General features: G+C 33.6%; 2 protein-coding genes across 2 annotated transcripts; both read right to left on the bottom strand.

The window, feature by feature from the left end:
- Positions 1-1,585: 1,585 nt before the first annotated feature.
- LOC117922755 (putative leucine-rich repeat receptor-like serine/threonine-protein kinase At2g19230) lies at positions 1,586-8,061 on the bottom strand. The gene is made up of 13 exons (XM_034840961.1): positions 7,989-8,061; positions 5,767-6,313; positions 5,206-5,678; positions 4,683-4,824; positions 4,526-4,597; positions 4,249-4,320; positions 4,077-4,157; positions 3,633-3,796; positions 3,212-3,540; positions 2,998-3,124; positions 2,714-2,776; positions 2,423-2,615; positions 1,586-2,136 (listed from the first exon to the last, which is right to left on the bottom strand). The coding sequence occupies exons 1-13, from the start codon at positions 8,056-8,058 to the stop codon at positions 1,752-1,754; spliced, it is 2,718 nt and encodes a 905-aa protein (XP_034696852.1). The 5' UTR covers positions 8,059-8,061; the 3' UTR covers positions 1,586-1,751.
- A 3,627-nt stretch (positions 8,062-11,688) lies between these two features.
- LOC117922407 (senescence-induced receptor-like serine/threonine-protein kinase) lies at positions 11,689-18,891 on the bottom strand. The gene is made up of 11 exons (XM_034840546.1): positions 18,696-18,891; positions 16,795-16,902; positions 16,161-16,707; positions 15,592-16,070; positions 15,323-15,464; positions 14,026-14,171; positions 13,713-13,942; positions 13,437-13,569; positions 12,893-12,949; positions 12,592-12,796; positions 11,689-12,121 (listed from the first exon to the last, which is right to left on the bottom strand). Exons 1-11 carry the CDS (start codon positions 18,889-18,891, stop codon positions 11,689-11,691), a joined length of 2,676 nt encoding a protein of 891 aa, XP_034696437.1.
- Between the last annotated feature and the right edge of the window lie 3,984 nt (positions 18,892-22,875).

The following is a 22,875-nucleotide window of genomic DNA, read 5'->3' as shown; positions in this document are numbered from 1 at the left end:
TAAAATGAAAAAGGACAAAATTTTTATTACATAAAGAAATAGTTAATATTATTTATTTAATACAAATTTTATTTCACCTGTGTTTCCAAAGTAAAAGAGATGACAAATGTGAGATGGGAAATCGAGAAATGTTCTTCTACCTGTTGATTTGAGGCGTATGAATTTGAAAATTTGAAGGCTTCATAAGCACTGACTGTGGAGCGGATGAGGACTATCAAGGTAACACAACCAACATATTTTACAATTCAGATGCAAATTTCATAGACAGTGGAGAAAACAGGAACAATTCTCTCCATTTCATGTCTGATATTTTTGAAAAGCAGCTCAAGAACGTCAGAAGCTTCCCAGAAGGGGTCGAGAATTGTTACATCCCACAACCAGAGCAAGGCAAAGACAACAACTTCTTGACCAGAGCTACCTTCTGGTAGGGGAACTACGACGCCATGGATCAACCTCCAGAGTTTAAACTATATCTGGGAGTTGAGGAATGGAACAGTGTAATACTGAACAAGTCATATCAGATGGTCTGGAAGGAAATTATACATGTCCCGATGGAAAACAGATGACATATATGTGTGTCTAGTGAGCACTGGTTCTGGGATACCTTTCATATCCGCAATAGAGCTGAGTCTTTGGTAATTCCAAACCACGTAAGCTCGGAGCAGAAAATAAAGAAAAAAAATTGATTTTTAATGTGATTCAACATCAATGTGATCCCTATGTCCACGGGGTGCACCAACATTTAATAATCTACTAATAATAAAAAATGAGAAGAATTATAATGATAAAGTTCTCCAAAAACACTTTCAATTATAGCTACATTCACTGAAAAACAAAACCCTAAACATAAAAGGGTTAAATATATAATAGAGGCAAACTCCACCCCACGAGCAGGAAATTCGACCTCCAACATTTCGAACAAAGTGCGACAAAACTGATTTAGACTTTATGATCCAACAAATAAAACTCAATCTGAAGCTCTGGTACTTATCAACATGTTTAACTTTGGTTCAACTACCAATGACAGTCAGGTGAGGCATATTTAAAAAATTCTTATGTTTTATGTACTTAATTGGCTGTATTTGCTCATCATTTTCAGCTAACACTTAAGTCAACTTCTCATCTAGATATGGAGATGATGTATTGGATCGCCTTTGGAATCCGTTAAACTCCCCGTATTGGGAATCCATTGAACCACCCTACAGTAGTTCTTTGTTAAGTGAAACTGATTTTAGACTTCCACCCAAGGAAATGGAGACTGCTGTAAAGCCTCTTTCTGGAACTTACTTGGACCTCACTTTTGGGGGAGATTGATTCTTCTGAAGAATTCTACATGTACTTTCACTTTGCTGAGGTTGAGGAAGTGCAAGACCAAATCAGACAATTTACTATCTCATTGAATGATAAAACAATTTCAGAGACTTATTTTACTCGATCTTCTCTAAGTGGAAGTCAGCTGAATTTTTCACCTACTCAATCCTATTGAATTCCTTCCTGTTATTCTTCTGTTTTTTTTTTTTGTTTTTTTATTATTATTATTTTATATATATATAAGGAGACTAACCCATAACACAGTGGGTTCAAATTATAGCGAAAAGGCAAGATCAACACCATACTTTTAAAGTACATATGTTCATGAAAAGGCAAGATCAACATCATACTTTTAAAGTACATATGTTCATGAAAGTTTGGAAATTATTGATCAGACAACAAGCAGCATGCACACACAGACACATTACTAGTCAATGTTTCTACCTTGCTTGAGGACCGGTTTCAGTTCCAATAGGTCGAGTAATGGTTACTCCTGTATTTGAAGGGCTACTCATCTCTAGCAGTTTCAGGCACTCTTTCAATTCATTCACTACATAGCTCATAGTTTGCCTCTCTATGGATCTGAGTGGTATGCAAGAGTTTGCTGTCTCTACAGCTCTCCAGGCTGAGTTAGTACTGAAGATTCCTTGTAACCTTGGATCCACAATGTCTTCTAATTTCCCACTTTCAAAAACAGGATAGAACCAATCCAATATGCTGCGATTGTCCTCAATTTTCGCAGACCGGCCGGAAATAAGCTCTAGAAGAACAATCCCAAAGCTATAAACATCACTTTCCTTAGTCAACTTTCCAGTTCTGTTGTACCTATATGAAAAAATCATGCAAAACAATCTCAGTTGTACATAAGTGACCATGAATGAGAATATGTAGAATTTATTATTAATTTGTTTAGAAATGTATGGAGTAAAGCATTAAATCAACCCAATTTTTGGAAGATCACGATAGCTATTAGGTAATATATAGGTCTAACCCATATTGCAACTTATAATTTATGGAGTACAGATAATGAGATGGACTGATTAGGCAGATTTGTTGAGATATCATCAATGTAATGGCACTGCATTTCAGTGAAGTAACAAAGAGTTCTTACTCAGGGTCAAGGTACCCAGAAGTGCCGACAACAAAGGTTGCTGATACATGAGATTGATTTTCAGAGGGCATGCTTCTGGACCACCCAAAATCTGCTACTTTGGCTTGCATTTTTTCATTCAATAAGATGTTGGCAGCCTTAACATCTCTGTGAATTATGGATGGATTGCAACCATCATGTAAATATTCCAGTGCTACAAACATATCATATTCGACTTCAGTTAGTTGAGGGTGAAAAATATGAAAAGAACTAGCGGTTTATTAAATAAAATTTTTATGTTCATCTTCTAACCTTGTGCTGCCTCAATTGCTATTTGAACTCTTTGTTCCCAACTCAACACCGACCCATTTTTACCTGCACTTATGGCACATAACTTAAATCTCTAATCTGCTTTTTCTAGCACAGTAATATTCAAAATATAGAAGCAAAAGAATATACTGTTTCTAATCTTGGTTTCAGACATAGTTTTGATATTCAATGGTTTATTCAAACAGTTAGAAATTTTCAAAGGGGTATAAGGAGAAACAAATCACAAAATTACAGGTTTCATTTAGGGGTATAATAAAGCTAGATACCTGATATATGCTCTTTCAAGTTCCCATTAGCCATATACTCATAAATTAGCAACATGTTTGAACCCTCATCGCAGTACCCTATTAGAGAAACCAAGTTTCTATGATGAATTGTTGACAACAGCTGAGCCTGTCATTCATATCATCAAACACCCAAACATGTCAAGGTTGACTTGTTAAAAATCAGGATAATTCGAATGCTAGTTTAGAGACTTGCCTCATTCTGAAATTGCTCAAAAGCTTGATGCAAAGAAGGTGACAGCTTCTTGACCGCAACTTTAATGTCATTGCTTAAACGGCCATTGTAAACCAATCCAGATCCTCCCTTTCCGATCACTTTTTCAAAGTTGTTGGTGATCCTTTTAACCTCAGAATAACTAAGACGTTGCTTCCTTGCCTCCAGCTTTCCACTAGTTTCGATCACTTCCTTTTGTATTTCTTCTAACTCCGAATCCCAGTTCTCTTCTTCATTAGGTACATCTGGTTTCTGGAACTCCAATTGTGACACATTATCTCGATCATTGGGTTTCACTCCAGCAGGTTTACCTAATGAGATAGATCATTAAAGAAATGTAACTAGAATTTCAACACCTCAAGTTTGCTTGAATTAGCCATGTAAAAGAAACAAGATTGACTACCACATCTTCCGCCTCCTATGAAGCGCCAATAGACTGCAAATATTGCACCTAAGAGGACCACAACTGAAGCAATGGATGCAACTACAGGAACAACAACTGAGTTCTTCTTTTTCGTCTTTGTATTGCACGAGTTGGTTTTACAAAGATCCGGATTCCCATCCAAACTAGCATTGAAACAGATAACAAGTGAAAAAATCAATCTTGGAAAACAGGTATAGAGTCGAGTTCCTGTCCACCTTATCCTTGTCAAACAAATGGAACAAAACAACTAGTACTCTTAGTTCAACTCGCGATGTTTGGAGAACAAATCAAAATGAAACCATTACAATTTTCATTTTTATCATTCAAAATATTGTAGATTGACATAGTACTTAAACATTGTCTCTCATGATTTCACCCCCAAGAAAACTAAAAATCTGAATTCATTGGTTTTAGTAAGCAGACCTTAAAGACAGGGTTCCATCGTTGGATTTTGTGAGGAGGGCCGAAGGAACCGAACCTGTCAATTTATTCCCTGATAAGTTCCTGCAAAGGAACAGATAATCCGATCAGTTTGACCACTTCTTTTGTAACTAAGAAACTTGCATATTTGTACAAATAAATCAAGGCAACTTACAGGGTCTTCAAGGAAGACATTTCAGATAGAAATTCTGGCACTTCTCCACTTAGACTATTGTAAGATAAATCCCTGTAATGAAAAAATGTTTTCTAAGTAGTGATTTTATGCAACAGAAGTTTTAGATTGCTATGGAATATTCAAGCTTCAATTATTGACACTATCAACTTCTGTGCTATTAATTATAGCCTAGCTTTCAAGACCCACCATTTTTCTATAAATGACTGCTTTTGCATCCAATTATATATACATGCATTTCATGCTGGTTAATACTTACAAATATTGTAACGAAGTGAGATTGGAGAATGATTTATCTATCTTCCCAGCCAAATTGCTAGATGATAGGTTCCTGTTGAGCAATCAGAATGACATTCATTAGCAGTTAGTTTATATATGCCAATATTTATTTATTCATTTTGGGTGCACAAACTCACAGTGAGGTGATACTAGGGGCATTATAACCATTATCGCTGCAGATCAGGCCATCCCACGAGTAATTTCTTGGGAGACATGGATCTCCTTGCCAACTACTCTTCGTCACCTGGTATACTGACTTGATTTTCTTCATAGCATCAACTTGTATTTCCAAAAGAAAGTAGAATATGATGGATCAATTTTTATGGGTTTAAATCAAAAGGGAAAAAAAAAAACTAAGACCAGTATTTGGCAGCATTTGTCACATCCCAAAAGTAACAAGACAATAAGGAACCAAACTCAACAATATCGCTCTTAAACCCGGGGATAGGTTACCCAAATTAATGATGGTAGTCTAACATCATAAAGGGCTTAACCTACTCTTATTGAATACCTATTGGTTTTAGATGAGATGGTCAAAGCTCAATCCAATAATTAATTGGTATCAGAGCCAAGGTTATGGATTTGCTCTACAAAGGCGTCATGTTGGAGGAGAGATCAACAAATTCAAATAATGAAAGGGAAAAGCAGAAGATCACATACCATTACGTTGTTCAGTGGGCAACTGTACGAATTCTTTTATCATGTAAATCTCCAGAGCATTCATAATGGGTGGAAGTGTGGATTGATTTGTCTGGGAAAGTGAAAAATTCAGCTCACTTCCACTTAAGGAAGATTGAGTAAAATAAGTATCTGCAATCATGTACCGAGGTTGGATAGCACTAGAAATTGTTTCCTTATTCACTGAAACGGTAAACTCTCTGATCTGGCCTTGCACCAATGTCTCAATCTCAGCAACATGCAAATATACGTAAAATTCTTGAGATGAATCAATCCCATCCAAATAGAAGTCCAACGAAGTTCCATTCACAGGTTTTACCGCGGTCTCCATTACCTTGGCCGGAAGTTTAAATTGATTTTCACTTAACCCAGAACTACTATAGGATGCTTTGATGGATTCCCCAGAAGACCAACTGTAGGGTCCCCAGATGCGATCCAACACATCGTCTCCATATCTAGTTGAGAGGTTGAAAATGTTCAGCAAAGACACTAGAAAATACAGTCCAGAAGATAGTAAGAACTTTCAAATTAAACATCCCTCACCTGACTGTCTCACTGGTTTCTGAACCAAAATTGTACCTGTTAAAAAGTACCAGCGATCCAGATTGAGTTTTGTTATAAATGGAATCATCAATTGGCCTGAGCTCTAATGCAGAAATGAAAGGTGTCCCAGAATCAGTATTAACAAGACACACATATATTTCATCTGTTTTAGGGACATATATGATTTCCCTGCGGACGATATTATAGGACGAGTTGAATGTCACTGAGTCCCATTCCTCGACACCCAGATATAGTTTGAACTCTGGAAGCTGATTATTGTACTCTTGAACATTACCGCACATGAATACAGCTCTGATCAAGTACTTATTATCTTTGCCTTGGTCTGCTGGTAGGGTGTAGCAGTTCTTGACTCCTTTCGGGAAGCTTCGAACATTTGTGAGCTGTTTTTCATAAATTGTGGACGTGAAATCATAAGGGATGTTCTTGTTTTCTCCACTGTCTATGAAGTTTGCATCCGAACTGTAAAATAGTTTGGTTGTGTTATCTATGTAGTCCTCATCCACTCCACAATCAATGCTTATGAATCCTGCAAAATTTCAGAGTCAAAGTCCTCAAATCAAAAAGTTGAAGAACAATATTCTTCCTCATCCCAATTTTCTGTTTAGGATAAGATGGTGGGTGACTGGACTTTTATTTCGTCGTGAAGATTGTCACTTTCTAAATTTATTTACAAACTGAAATGGAAAATAACACCATGATTTTAATTTTAAAAGGAGTGGGCTGAATTCAAGATAACTATATTTACTATTTAGTAAATCACAGTATATATTAGCCATGGTTGGGCTCGAGCCCTCTTGATTAGGGTTAGGTTCAGCTTCAAGCCATACCCCTAGCTAGGCCTAGGTGGGCGTTGGATCTAAGCTTATGTGGGCCTAGAATTAATTTAATTCTAAGCACAAGCCCAACCCTAAGCCCAACTCTTTAATAAATATAATTGTATTTTCATATCAAAATAATATAAAGGTTGACTTAATCATTAGGTATGCCAAATTTTCCACAATTTACAAGAGTTCAAATCACATCCTAGAAATCAAGCTAGGCTCTTGCAAAACTCATATACTGGCTAGGTTGGCTTTGGCTTGAAATTTTTGAGCTGGTTCAGGCAAGCCAAATTTACACATTTATTTAAATAACATTCAATTAACTTAGAGTGACAAAGGTTAATACAATTCAAGTTCAACATGATTTTTATGGATTTAAGTTTAATATTATTGTATTTGGATCAAACCCATGATAATCTTATGTAACCCTTTTAATAAATATGTTTTTTTTTTTTATCAATTTATATAGCACAAATTTGATCCGAATAGACTTATTTATTGTGTTGATTGACCTAACTATAATTATAAAATATTAAATCCATATTTGAGTCATTTTAAATTTATTTTTGAATAAATATGTTAATTGGTTCATGAATATATAAGATATTAATCATATAGATTTAAGTAATATCTAACTCGATCTAATTATTAAATAGAAAAATTAGATTATTAAATGGGTTAAATAAGTTATAAGACGTGTTACTTTTTTAATAATCAGATAGCATTTAGGTTTTTAAACCTGATTATTATTCAAGTAGTATTTGGGTTCACCGATTTAATAAAATATTTGAACATTGATATGACATAAACATGACTCATATACACAAATTGTCATGCCTAAATTAACTTGAAGTCTAAAAACTTCACAAATCAAAATAACTACAATTCAAAAGTATTCATTATTATTGAATTGAAAAAAAAATTACAACAAAAATAATAATGAAAAAGGTTATTAGTATCTTAGAAATGCTACAACAGGAAATGAAATAGAGAAATCCAAGTCATTTCACATCTATTATTATATTGGAATGACTTATTAGGAATCAAAATATTAGTTCTCATAAAAACCAAAACCCATTCAAATCAAGATTTCATTCTCTCATATGGTATTGTGATTCACCTCTATTTTTATTCATTCTCATTCTTATTTTAGTATATCAAGCATACCATTAATTAAAAAATTCCTATTGTGAGTTAAGTAAATCATAGTAAAATGAGATATTATAGTGTTTGATAATTTTTTTATAGGAATGAAAAAAAACTAATACACTGAACTATGATAAAATTGTTGATAGTAATGAAAATAAATAAATTATTAGAGTGACATACATATGAGGAAGAGACTAAAATCATGAGATATATGAGAAAAAATATGCATACCTGTTTGAGCATGCACATGAAGAAGCATATTAAGAGCTAGAAAACTAAGAACCCGAAGTAGCATTTCCATTAGTCTTCTAGGGAGAGAAGGATATGGAAAATGTCCATATATACACATATATATAGGGGGAAATAACACATTATTTATTACAATCAATATCTCCCCATCCAAGTTGGTTATTTGTTTACTTTTACAAATTGTCAAGAAATCCTTTTTTTATTTCATTTTTTATTAGGTGTGGAAGATGAGTTTTTCCTTTCTTTAATTCTTCTTATTATTTTTTTATTCCATTCCATTGACCAAGACCTTGCAATGCCAACTTGTGTTCCAACTCATCTTTTTTCTTTCTTTTTCTTTTTTTGTCTTTGCATCTTCTATTTTGTTGTGTATGAGTTTAGTCTAACTCATCCTTTTCATTTCTTTGCTTGTCTTTGTATCTATTTTGCCGTCTATGATTTTAGTCTTACAAATTGTGCAAGTAGAATTGTTTTGCTATGCAATTGATTTCATGTTTAGAAATTATATTTTAAAAATGTTTTAATAAAAAAAAACTATTTTTTTTATTTTTTATTAGGTATTGGAAGATGAGTTTTTCCTTTCTTTCTTTAATTCTTCTTTTTATTTTTTTATTCCATTCCATTGACCAAGACCTTGCAATGCCAACTTGTGTTCCAACTCATCTTTTTCCTTCCTTTTTTGTCTTTGCATCTATTTTGTCATGTATGAGTTTAGTCTTACAAATTGTGCAAGTAGAATTGTTTTTCTATGCAATTGATTTCATGTTTAGAAATTATATTTTAAAAACGTTTCTACAAAAACCAAGATGAATTTGAGATTTTTAAAAGTTTAATTGAATATAAGATCTATTTTCCACATGAGATTGTAGATAGAAACTTCCTATCTACTTTCTTCAGACACCATCCATAAAGTCTTCTTCAAGAAAATAAAGCAAAAGGAAGGAAAATGCTAGCAATAAGAACATTCAATGTAATGGTGGAGATGATCAAAGGATAAACCAATGATTTTGATATTAAAATGATATTTATAATTTTAAAAGGCTTGGATGTTGATTTTTTTTTTTTTTTCATTTTTCTATAATTAGAAGACCTGGTATTAGTCAACTTCAATCTTGATATTTTATAAAGGATTAAGAATAATAGTATTCTTTTTCGATTTCAATCAAGATGCAATGTAAAGTCAACTCGTATATTTTTCCAAGTAATTATAGTGACATGGTTTAGAGTTAAATATTCAAACTTTGAATCAAGGACTTGAGCCCTTTCGATGTATTTATTCTTAGGAACATTTACAATAAATGAAGTAGAAGCAAAAGTAACTAAAAATTAGGTTTAATCTTCAAAAGTTGCTTTTAGTGTTTGAGAAACTCTCTCAAAAAATAATAACATTATGTGGTGAAATATGATTCAAAAAAATATACTGCCTATATTTAGGGAAAAAGTTTTTCTCTATAAAGATATTGTACACTTATGATAATGCAAATCTTTTTTAATATTCTTCATCTTTTCAATTGTTGTTAGAACACTCTTAAAACATATTAAATTTTCAAAAACAACATGTTTTGAAACAAATTCTCAAAATAAAATAAAATTCTATGGAAAGTTTGTCAAGTGGCACTTAAAATATTAAAGATCAGATGCAATTTTTATGAGTATTTAGATGAAATTCTCAAACATGATTATAATTCTCAATATTTACATTTTGGAGAAGTAGAGAAATTGATGCTTTTCTTAAAAATGACAAGCAATTTCTATTTAATCAAATATTTAAAAATGTCAAATCTATACTTATTTTTAAAAAAATCGTACACTTTAAATGTAAAATCCAAATTCTATCACCATTTCAAATAAGCAAGTACATCAATTCCAAATTGGATGTTTATTTATTTATTTTGAAGTATCAAAATTATATGGATAAAAATCACATGACATATATGAGAGCTAGCTTCAATTGCATACTAATTTAGTTTACTTATTATACTAGTTGACAGGGTCTTGATCAACCATCACTATAGTTTTAAGTAATTTAATAAATCATATCAAATTAATATGACAAGTGGCCCGATAAGTATTAGAATTAAAAAAGATTAATCCAAAGAAAGTAGACGGCTACTTCCTAACTTGCTTTAGAAGGTACCTTTCACACAAATTTTTGGTAAGAAGAAGATTCAATATGTTTATACTTATAAAAGTATAAATGATAGAAGAGAAAATCAATGATGTTGATGTTAAAATAATATTTATGATTTAAAAAGACTTGGATGTTGATTTTTTTATCTTTTTTTTGGGGATTAGGTATAAGCTTGCATGTTCTACAATGGCTTAGGATTAATTAATAGTCACGTCTTCTCATCTTAATAATGATGTTAGGTAAAATAACATTAGACTTTTTTTTTTAACTAGTTTTAGTGATAGGGTTTTGGATTTGATCAATTTAATAATATTGTTAGAGTAATAAACTATATCTTTAGGATGGTTGAGTACTTGTAAGGACAATCGACCATGCAATGTGTACTCGCAAACTTTTACCTCTATAAGTCAAATTCTTATACCATAATGACAATCTAGAAAGAAAAGTACTAATAATAGTCAGACAAACAATTTCAAGATATTAACCAAAAATATTAAAATATAATATGAAAAAACTCTCGTAAAAAGTTCTCATTGTTCCAATTGGAGGAATGAGTTTCCTCAAATATTGGTGGGGCTCACTTTATATTCTCATTTCTCAAAATACTAAAATTCAAGTAAAAAAAAGGAAAAAAGAAAAATCACTCCCTTTCCTTTGAATCCTAAGGAATAAAGTAAAAGGACAATAAGTCTATATTTGGTTCTTGAAAATTTTGATATTAAGACTATGTTTGGATCTCAGGAAATTTGTGAGAAAATACAAAAAAGAAATTTAAAGAGAAAAAGTAGAAAGAAAGAAAAACTAAAGGAAAATAAAAATTAAATTTGTAATTAATAAATTATTTTTATATTATACTATAAACACATTTCACTTATTTGAAGTCTTCAATATAAAAATTAAATAATTTGAAAATATATATATTTTTAACTAATTTTAATTATATTTTTTCTTTTATAATTCCACAACATAACCAATACAAGAAAATCATTTTCCATAACTATTTTTTTTCCTTATTACTTTATGGGAATCAAACATAACATAAGAGAAATAGAATGGAGAGATTTTACTACAAGAGCTTTGCCAATTGGTGTAGGACAACTTCTATTTGTTGTTGGTGCTTCACTTATTGACGCTCCATTTGGTGCCTCAATTGGAAAAGTTGGTTCTTCGGCAATGTGAGCTATACCTCATTCTTCTAGAGTTCGTATCAAAATCACAAGGAGTCCAAATGATTCTCACAAACAGCCTCTCATAATAAATTGAGTTGCTTGTCTTGGCCTCTCATAGGGTTTGGGGAGACCTTAGTTCCCCCCTTCAAGTATCAACTCCTGGGGTTTTGGAGGAGACCTTAGTTCCCCCCCTTCAAGCATCTCGACTAAAACCCTGCAGGAACAATGAAGCCGGTTGCACCAAATATGATTGAAATAAACAATAGGTTAAAATACATAGAAATCCATATATGGTATTAAGTCCATAATGGGAGCAAGACTTTCACAAAAGTGAGAAATAATTGCAAGAAACCAAAGTATGCACCTACATTTTACAACATATCTACCTTTCCTGAGGACCCTTTGGAATTTCTGTGCTAACAAAAATCATTTCAAGCGAATCGTTTGCTTGTTTCTCATTGTCTTCCTCCATACTCCGCGTCCTTTCAGGGGCTATCTCAATGTTCAAACAGCCTTTTAATTCCAGCAACACATGACTCATGGTCGGCCTTGTGGTGGAGCTGTAGGTTACACAAGCCATTGCTATATCTATAGCTTTCCCGACAGAACTGATATCAAAATCTCCCTGTAACCTCTGATCTACTATGTCTCTAATCTCCCCCCTTTCAATAATGGGACTGACCCATTGGACTATGTGAAGCATGCTTTCTTCGCCCTGCTTTATTATCGGAAGCTGGCCAGTGATAAGCTCCAACAGAACAATCCCAAAGCTATAAACATCGCTTTTCTCATCCAACATTAAGGATGTGTAATACCTGTACAAAAACACATGCAAATAATTTCAGTTATTTTACCTAAAAAAATAATCAGATTGTCTTTAATTTGACTACAATTTCAGTGATTTACTAAAATGATATTTAGTAAATCAATTTAATGACTTAATTTGATTTGATAACTTAATTTAAATCATTTTTACATATTATTTCAAATTCATTTCATTTATTTTAATTTTTGAATATTAAAATTAAATAATTTGAAAGTGTAAAAGTTTATAACTAATTAATTATATTTGATTTTCTTTGATATTTTTTATAGTAAAATCACATGAGAGACTCATTTTCTTCTTTCATTAATGTTTTTCGGGAATAGACATAACCTAAGTTCATAATTTAATTTAAAGTTAATTTAAATCATTAAGTAATAAATGTTAAGTTTCACCAAACACCCTCTAAGACATCCATGAATTTGATTGCATTGCATTTTCAAAAAGGTTATAAATACTTACTCGGGATCGAGGTATCCAGGCGTTCCAGATATTGCAGTTGAAAAATTACTCCCAGATAAACAATTCCCATTTTCAGGGGGCAAGCATCTGGACAACCCAAAATCTGCTACTTTGGCCTGCAATTTCTCATCCAACAAAATGTTTGCAGTCTTAACATCTCTGTGGATTATTGGTGGCTTGCAACCATTGTGCAAATATTCCAATGCTACAAATTCAAATCCCATGTCTGTTAGTTTGGAAAAAAGATAAACAAACCTCTGAATTTTGTCACAAAATTTTCTTCTTCTGCTCCTTAGCTTACCTTGTGCTGCATCTATTGCTATTCGAAGCCTTTGTTCCCAAGTCAAGACGGATGCATCCTTAACAGTGCCTATGACATGATAAGTTTATAATTATCACCGATCATTTTGTTCTACAAAGGGAAATCAATACGTTGTTACTTAAAAATATTGCATTGAAACACATTAATGAAACTACATTGCCAAATCTTGGTTTCGGGTATAGATTTGTACTAAAATTTATTCAGTGGGGCTTATCAAAATATAGGTTTCTTTTAAATTAAGATTATGTTTGATTCTTGAAAAGTTTGAGGAAAAATACGAAGTAAAGAAAATGGAAATAAAAGTGAATAAAGTCAATAAATTATTTGCATATCTTACCTCAAACTTGTTTTATGTATTTAACTCTTATATATAAAAATTAAATAATTTAAAAATATATAAGTTTCTTACTAATTTTAGTTAAAACCAAATATAAGAAAATTATATATTTTTTTTCTTTTCTTAGTATTTCTAGGACCAAACATAGTAAAACAAGTTGGTATTATAAAATATGGTACAAGTGATTGATACCTGACAAACACTCTTGTAAATTCCCATTAGCCATGTACTCGTACATGAGCCCCATGTTTGGACTCTCATCACAGTAACCGAGTAGAGAAACCAAGTTTCTATGATGAACTCTTGTTAACAGCTCAGCCTGTCATTCAAATTAGCACCAAACATCATCCAAATTGAAAGTAACTCCAAGCCTCAAGGACACCATATATGATTTGAAATCAGAATAACTTGAGTGCTAGTATATGTATATATATATATATATATATATATAAAGAAGCTTGCCTCAGTCCTACATTGCTTAGACCCATGGGTTGATGGAGATGAAAGCATCTTGACAGCAACTTGAGTACCATCACTTAAATGGCCACTATAAACTTTTCCAAACCCTCCTTTCCCAATCACCTGTTGGAAGTTACCAGTGATGCTTACAATCTCAGAGTAACTAACGTGCCTGTTATTATGCCTCATTATCTTTTCTTCTGGATCATTAGGCTTGGAAGCAACAACTACACCTAATAAGATTGTTTGTAAATGTAATCAGCATTCCAATATCAGAAATTTTTATAAATTGATCTAACAAAACAACTTAGAATACCTTGTTGTTGCTTCCTTTTGTAGATCCAGAAGATGGCAAATACACCTAAGAGGACCAGAACGGAAACGGCGCATGAAACTATTGGAACAATAAGATTCTTCCCCTTACATGAGCTTGTTTTACAAAGATCCGGATTCCCATCCAAACTAGAATAAAAAAGAGATGAAAAGAGATAATTTGATTATGTTTGGCTCAGAAAATATAAGGGAAAGAAAATAGAGAGAAAAGGTAAAAAGAAATAAAGATGAAGAAAAATAAAAATAATAATAATAAATTAATTTTATATGCTATTTTAAACTAATTTTTTTAATTATTTCATATAAAAATTAAATAATTTGAAAATATATAAATTTTTAATTAATTTTAATTTTTTTTTTTTTTTTGTCTTTTTTATAGGATAATTAAACATGAGAAAATCATTTTTAAAATTTTTTTTCCCATAATATTTTTCGGAACCAAACATAACCTATAGAGGAAAAGAAGAAATAAATCTTGAAATCTGAAAGAAAAATTGGAAGTTCGGAACAACAATAGGGTCAATTTTCCCTCATCGTCTAGGTAACCAAATAGGAAAATAGCTAATAAACTCTTGAACAAACTGAATTGGAAATAACAAAAACCGCAAAATTATAGGATTTGTTAAGGTTGATCCATGAAGATTGAAAAATAGATTCAATAAAAAGAGAGCTATAAATTGAAATTCATGAATTTGAGAAAGCGGACCTCAAAGACAAGGTACCACCTTCAGCTTTTTTTATTAGCGCCGGTGGAACTGAACCTACGAAATTGTTCCATGATAAATTCCTGAAAAGGAAGAGAGAATTTGATCATATCCTTCATTAATAAACTGAGGAACTTGGAAAGAAAAACTGCAACAACTTACAAGGTTTTCAAGGCAGGCAGGTCAGCTAGAAAGGTTGTCACTTCTCCAGTTAAGTTATTGTAAGATAAATCTCTGTAATGAAAGAGTTGTCTCAGTAAGTGCTGATACAGTAATGGAAATCTTGGATGTTATGAAATATTTGTCTCTGATTGCAGCCACCATATCCCCATAGGTCACAGCTCTTATACAGATATATTTATCCCACACCCACTAGAACTTACAAATGTTGTAATGACGTGAGATTAGAGAGTGAACCATCGATCCTCCCGGTCAAATTGCTCGAAGAAAGGTTCCTGATTGCCAGTTAATTAGTATAACTTTCATTTGTAGACGGATAGTCCCATTTTATTGAAAAATGGTTTAATAATTCATATGCAGTACTCTCCTAAATGTTTTTTCACCGCATAAACTCACAGTGAGATGATACTGGGAGCATCATAGCCATTGTCACTGCAGATCAGGCCATCCCATAAGTAATCTCTGGGGATGCATGGATCTCCTTGCCAGCTACTCTTCATCACCTTGTACACTGACTTGATTTTCTTGATAGCATCAACTAGTAATTTCAAAAGTCGACAAAATTAAGATCGATCATTTAGCCCTTGAATAAAATTTAAGAAGAGCGATGCAATTCTCTCTTTTCTTGCTTTAATTCCTTAAGAAAAATGAGTACAAGAACATACCTTCATTTTGGCCAGTTGGTGATTGTAAGAATTGTTTTACCGAATATATCTCCAAAGCATTGAGAATGGGAGGACGTGTGGAGTCATCTGTCTTAGAAATACTAAAATTTAGACTACCAGGAGCACTTATAGAGTCGGTGTTCCATATAGTAGTTGGAATCATCTTTTCTGGAACAATAGGCCCTCTCCATGAGCCACCATTCAGTGAGATGTTGAATTCTCTCAACTCGCCGGTTTCCAGTTGCTCAACCTCAGCGAAGTACATGTACACATAAAACTGTTGACTAGGATCATCTGTATCCCAATAAAACTCCAAGGAAATGGAATCGAGGGCTGGTATCACAGCAGTAGACATGACATTGGATGGAGGTTTGTACTCATTGTTACTTAAGGTGCTACTAACATAGCTTGAATTAATGGGATCCCAATAATCCCAGCTGATCGGATCCCAAATGCGATCAAAAACATCGTCTTTGTATCTAAATAAGAATGTATATATAACTTAGTCAATTCAAGATATATTGAAAAACCGATTTAAGATGATGTTAGTGACTCAAATTGTGCCTCACCTGACTGTTTCATTTGTTTTTGTTCCAACGTCAACCCTTGCAAAGAGTTCCAGTGATCCAGATTCGGTGGTGTAAGTGGAACTATCCAGTGGTCTCAGCTCTAACGCAGATATAAAAGGTGTCCCAGACCCAGTGTTTGCCAGACAGACATATATGTCATCTGTCTTTGGAACATGAATGATTTCCCTCCTGACAATTTTATCTGAATGGGTAAAGTTAACTGTGTCCCATTCCTCAACACCAAGATGTAGTTTGAATTCTGGAGGTTGATCCTTGGAGTCATAATTTCCATACATGAAGAAAGCCCTGATCAAATAATTATTATTTTTGCCGTGTTTCGGTCTCAGGGTGTAACAATTCTTGGCTCCTTCTGGGAAGCTTCTAACATTTGTGAGCTGTGGTATAAGAGTTGCAGACCTGAACTTTGAAGAAATCTTCCCATTTATTCCAGTGTCTATGAATTTTGCATCCGAAGTGTAAAGCAGGCCAGTGGTATTATCCTTATAGTCTGAGCCCTCAGCTATCCCACAATCAATGCTTATGAATCCTACACAATATTTTGAATCCATTCCCATGAAATAAATCAGTAATTTGTTCATCTGAAAAAGAGAGGGAGAGAGTGGGAGATGCACACCTGATTGATCCTGCCCATGAACCAGCACCAAAAGAGCTAAAAACCCGAAAAACAAAAATGCCATATCCATTGATCTCCTCAGTTCCCTTCTCAAGGAAGAAGAAGGGCCTGTAAAATGTCAACTTGAAAATGCCAATTATATTGATGCATTAACACAAGACCTCTCAAGAGCTGTTAACATCAGTTGCAGCTAGCCAAGGATAAGATTTTCATCAATCTACTTAAACTTTCATTGGAAATATCCACCCGGCCAATGATGGAAGTATTGTTGTTGACAAAGTATCGACACTGGGAACAAATGTATATTTAAAGCCGACGAAAAGTAGAGACAGATCTGTTACAGCAAGATTCAGTATATGAAAGATGGAGTACTAACAAACATGTGGGGTTAAGTAGAGGATAAAGCAGATTCTAAAATTCCATTCTAACGTAAGTGATTTTCATTACAAAGTTTGAAGTTGATTAGGACTTTAATTAAAAGGGTAATTAATCAAATTGCTAGCCTCTAAATTATAGAACGGTCAAGTTGAATGAAGGAGTCCAGGGGTTCAACAAACCATGAAGAAACCATATGACATAGAGAGGTAAAAGGAAGATGCCACACAAGATGCAGACAGCCACTATCAAACAACATTTTTAAGGTATGGAGATACAAAGTTTTACCCAAAAGCTGGACTATAAACATTAAATTAATTAACAGTGTTCCCCTCGATTAGTCAGAAGAAAATTTAGAGCCCAAGGGATATGTGGAGAGATGAAAGAAAAACAAAATCATGTCGATGATTTTAAGGTTTTATAGCCCTATTTGTGACTAAAACAACCTGGATGTTCATCTTGTTGTAAACCAGGCTTGATTATACTTGACTAGGGTATTTATGCTAAGGATCCTATAAATCCAACATTGATTCCTTCATTAAATATGAAACGAGAAACCTTGAACATAGATAATTAGGTAATAAAATATTTATTACATATGCTCCAATCATCATATAGCAACCCGTTGAAGTCTGTATAATGTAGGAAGGATTCAATATTCAAACAATAAAAAGGTCTCCTGCTCTTCGTAGAATCAAACACAAGGGAATTTCTGAATCGCAAATTGCTTTAGTAAAATCCAAATTCATTGTATTAAGTAGTTGCAGTTGATAGATTATGATATATTATTATGTAGAAGAGAGATGAATAGACAAAGGTTAATAGTAGGCAACTAATTAACCTTATACATGTTCACACTTAGAGCAAAAAAAACCAAAAATTCTACTATTTTTATGCGAAAAATAAATGGTATATATATATATATATATATATATATATATATATATATATATATTCCTGAGGAAAAGATAAAGTGAGAGAAAGTACTTAGTAATTGTTCGTATCTTTTTTAAATCTGTAATAGATATAAGTAGACATCCTGTTGAACCACATTAATTGTTGTTTATATGAAATTGATAATAGTGAAAACAATATACCAAGAAAAGAAAAAGAATAAAAACACCAACAATTTTATGTGATTCGGTGTTGCAGCAGTAGCAACAAGATTGTCCACCAAAGATTTCAAATTAATATAGAAGAATTACGGAGTACTCTCTATCATAGGTTACATAAATTGTTCCAAATTGTCTTTACTATCACCCGTCCGAGTAGCAGATTTGCCTGAACCAATGTAAATGGAGCGAGGTAATATGAGGGGGTTGTCCTCAAACCCTTGGAAGGCCTTATGGGTCACAGTAGATTGAGAGGAACCATAGGAACTGGGTGCATCATACTCTAAAACCGGCAAGAATTGATTGCAGTCCTTCAGATGTCACAGTTGCTGTAAGTTGCTTCTTAGGGATTAGTTCAATTTTCTTGCAGCAAGAACGAGGGTGCAATGTTGGCATGTATGGCAGTAGCACTACTTGGGTCATGACTGACGGCAGGATGTTGCAAGTATGGTCTAAGAATTGCAAAATCTAGCAGCCTTGCCCCATCAAATGGATGTCCAGAGTCATCTTCATTGTTCTTTGGCAAGTTGGCCATAGGGACTGCTAGATGCTGAGGATACGAAGGCTGAGGACAAGCAAGAACTAGCCACACGTACACTATGGTGGCCATGCATGCAGGTTGCATGCACGTGAGAAGGAGAGTGCATCTGGAACTCCCTAAACATTTTGGATCTCTGGCAAGCTGAAGTCAGATGAAACAGACTGAAGAGAAGATCAGATGGCTGTATCATCTCAGACTCAAATGGGATGAAATATCGACTTCAAGGTGGTTTAAATAGTGAACTTCAGTTTACCAAAGCCAAAAAATATTTAAACCCGAAAGCTCAAGGTTCCAAGAAAAACCCCGAGCTGAATTCATTTACGTGATACCCAGTTCTCCAATACAGACCCAGACAGGTAAGAGAGCTAAAACTCTAAAACCCAACTAAACAAGGGCGTGTTTGAGCCTGAAGTAGAATATACACGCCTTCGAATCTCTGAGGACATTGAATAAAACATATCTTCGGGTTATTGGGATCCATCAAAATGCACATTGCCTCAAGGAAGGCTCTGCTGTCATTTATATAGTGATCCAGATTGGATGGAGATCAGATGAGTTTAAACTGCTCTCCAGAGATGAAGCAACAATCCCAGGAACATCTCCCTCGCCAACAGGAGCTCCAAACGCGGTCTTTTAAGCATCATCTTCACAAGATAATATCTTCTCTGCTGAAGGAGAAACATGAGTACCAAGACGTGAAGACAGGCCTGGATTTAGATACTGGTGCTGAAATGTATCTAGGGGGAACTGTAGACAGTATCTGTGCTCTGAGACTGAGAGATGATCTCCGAAAGATTTTGTGGAGCTTCCATTCCATCTCTGCGCCAGAAAAGCTTCTGCAGCTTTTAGGTGGTGAGCAAGACTCAACCACATCTGGGTATAATGCTCCTTAGGCCAAGTAAACATGTTTTTGCTGCAAATCTTTGACCAAGTTAGCATTAGCCGATATGGTTTCCGGCCACTAGCATTCAGAAGAGTGGCAGAGGACAGAACCATCTCTTCTAGCTTGTAGATTTTGTCACATCAAACACAGCATTCCAGACATACTGATCTTTTTCATCCTTATGATAAGCAGGTAGAGTAGACCATACAAAATACCCTCCAGTTCTGAAGATCCTATTGGGTTTAGTAAATTAAGGTCTCCCACCATCTGCATCTCAATGGACCCTGACGCGGGCATCTCGACTACAATCACAGGAGCCTCACTATCGCCAGTTTCTCCACCCACTTCGACAGGAACAGAAACCAGGCCAATAACTTGGATTTTCAACTGGAAGACTCTCTCCAGGCAATATTGCTTGGCTTCTGATAAGAAGTATTCTCTTCCAAAAAACTATCCAGACCCCCAGAATGAGCCACCCTCTTTCCTTTCTGTTTCTCTCTGCTTTTCTTCTCTGAATATCTTGCCTTTTCCTCTCCCGTCTAACTCCTCCCGAAATCCATGAATCCTCTTTTCGATGAAAGAAATCCCAGCTCAATAAACTTTTCTTACTTAACTCAAAAGTCCCCTGCACCCTCATAGAAATCAGCCCCAAGAAAATAAATACCGCCTATGTTCTCTATCACGGCTTCACCTCATTACTCGGGAACTTCACCTTCGCCTCACTCTCTCTCTCTTAGACCTTGAAAGCTCCTCAAAACCCATTCCAAGAACCTCAGAATCTACCAGAAACTCAAAAAATATCCTCTGCCAGTTTGGAACTGCCAAATACGTATGCACCCATCACTTGATTCAGAACAAGGATTAACCTCTTTTGTTCGAGCTTTTCCTCAACAGTTCGCTCAATAACCTGAGCACATCTTTTCCTCTCAAACCTCACGCTACCCCAACAGAGGACTCACAAGAAAGTGTACACAGGAACAGATAGCAGAGAAAAAAACAAAGTAAAAGATAACCTGGGGAAAGGCAACAGAAAAACAAGCAAAAGTTTGCAAAGCCTCATTTCATGCAACGTCCATAGGCTTGGAATGGGTGGGAATTCAAAGTGAGATTAGAACACAAACAAGGGCATGACTTCTAGCATCAAGTTCAAAGATGGACCTATATTCAGATTGCTTTCAGATGGAACCAAAGACATCAAAAGGAAAACTAAAATAGTGTAAATATGCAAGCAACCAGTCTCAACAAATGAAACTGTGGCCTTAGCGTCCACACCAAACAGCAAGAATAAATTCTAGGAAACAGCCAAAGAATAAAGAGGAGTAGAATCTAAGCAGCACTAACAAAATCTCAGAGAATATACCTGGCAATCTGCACTCCAGTTGCTCGACTTTAATCTGTCTTCAAAACCCTCAAAAGACGGGTGAACACGAGTTCTTTTTCTTCTCACGAAGGTAATGAAAGATTCTTCTTTTCTCCCACTTCCTTTCTTCTTCTTTTCTGTCCCACTCCCTCTTTTTCTCCCCCGTCTAATTTTATTTTTTTTCTCTGATCCCTCTCCTTTCTTTTTTTGTCTTCCTCGGTGCTTGTTCCTCCATGCCTTCGTGGATATTCTCTCTGAAATGCTCAGGCTACTATTTTGGAAAGTCCATCAAGAATTATGTGTGTGGACCTTCCTTGTAGATTTCCATGCCTTTAAAAAACACTCCTCTTCCCATACTTTATTTTTTATTCCCAAAAAATATATACCTTCTTTTTCCTTAAAAAAAAATTCTGACCTTGATTACCCATTCCCAAATATGCAATGGTTTCCTCATGCAAAACAGAATTAAATTAAATTAAAAATTAAAAAAAAAAAAACAAATGAAAAAATGAGATTGATAAATAAAATAAAAGAAGATTAAAAAGAAAAGAAAAAGAAAAAAAATCATATTATGTCATTTAATAATTTAATAAGACAACATTTAAAGTCAAAACAATTCAAACAATTTTCTATTAAATAAGTAAATAAATAAATAAAAAGTAAACAAAATAAATATAATTATTAAATGCATGCAATAATAATAAAAATATAAAAAAAAAAACAAAATATAACAAATGTTAATAATTTGGGGAAGTGTGTTTGATAGTAATTCTAGTGTTTTTAATCTTTTTAGTTCTTGAAATTTTTTATTTTTCAAGTATTAAAAATGTTAAAAACACTTCTCATAATCACTCTCACCATGTTTATAATTAATCAATTAAAATAAATTATTTTCAAATATCGTATTCAAACACTCCTTAATTTACCAAACCGAGGATGGTACACAGCTTTTCAGACAGAAGTATTAATGTTGAAATGCAAGTTCATCGACTACAACAAAGTACATGATCATGGATGAAATGTTTTGTCTCCAACAATATGCCTTTTGTAGTCAAAAGGCTTTCCTAACGAAAAGTTTCGTCTCGTTCATTGTCTCGATATTTGTGTCACCCTATGTTTTTGGAGACGAATAATTAACGTTTGTTACGAAAATATATTTATGACAAAACAAAATTTTGTGGCCGACACTATTTGGAAACGAGTTTTTTTGTGGCCTAAGATAAAATGTTTCGTTTGGAATTAGATTTTCAAATATCGAGTAAACTATTTGGTAACAAAATATTTCATTTGGCAACAAAAAATTTTTGTCACTACATGTTACTTTGTACATTAGGAGACAAACTATTTTCATCTCCATTATGTTGACACATGGTTTCTACAACGAAATAATTTTATCTCCATATACTTCCACTTACATTTGGGGAGAAACTATTTTTGTCCCAAAATGTCGACAAATAGTTTGAGTAACAAACAAATTTTGTCTCTAAATGTTTCAATTACAATTGGAGACAAAATGATTTCATCTTGAAAAACTAATAATGTTTAGGCAATAAAATAATTTTATCTCGAATTCATATAGGAGATGAAATAATGAAACGAAGTTCCTCTTTGTATTATTTTCGGATGAAATAATTTCCTCTCTAAATATAATATTATTGTTAATTTTTTAAATTTTAAATAATCCTATTGAAACCTACATAAACCTATATGATATGGAACGATTTCAAATATACAATGATATTATATAAATAAAACATTTAATAATGTAAAAATAGAATAATATATAGAAAATAAGTAAACATTAAAACAT

The sequence above is a fragment of the Vitis riparia genome, chromosome 9 (genome assembly GCF_004353265.1).
Source record: "Vitis riparia cultivar Riparia Gloire de Montpellier isolate 1030 chromosome 9, EGFV_Vit.rip_1.0, whole genome shotgun sequence".
Lineage (NCBI taxonomy): Eukaryota > Viridiplantae > Streptophyta > Magnoliopsida > Vitales > Vitaceae > Vitis > Vitis riparia.
This window is presented reverse-complemented; position numbering and strand designations above follow the sequence as displayed.

What these genes read in the sequence shown, in the direction of transcription:
- LOC117922755 (XM_034840961.1), bottom strand. Translation starts at nt 8,058, where the DNA reads ATGGAAATGCTACTTCGGGTTCTTAGTTTTCTAGCTCTTAATATGCTT. An exon ending in TCATGTGCATGCTCAAACAG is followed by an intron (nt 6,314 to 7,988) that starts GTATGCATATTT and finishes GAAATTTTGCAG; the next exon opens with GATTCATAAGCATTGATTGT. An exon ending in GATGGAACCCTGTCTTTAAG is followed by an intron (nt 3,797 to 4,076) that starts GTCTGCTTACTA and finishes TTTCAATGCTAG; the next exon opens with TTTGGATGGGAATCCGGATC.
- LOC117922407 (XM_034840546.1), bottom strand. Translation starts at nt 18,891, where the DNA reads ATGGCCACCATAGTGTACGTGTGGCTAGTTCTTGCTTGTCCTCAGCCT. An exon ending in TGCCGTCAGTCATGACCCAA is followed by an intron (nt 16,903 to 18,695) that starts GTAGTGCTACTG and finishes GACATTTTACAG; the next exon opens with GCCCTTCTTCTTCCTTGAGA. An exon ending in TCATGGGCAGGATCAATCAG is followed by an intron (nt 16,708 to 16,794) that starts GTGTGCATCTCC and finishes AATATTGTGTAG; the next exon opens with GATTCATAAGCATTGATTGT.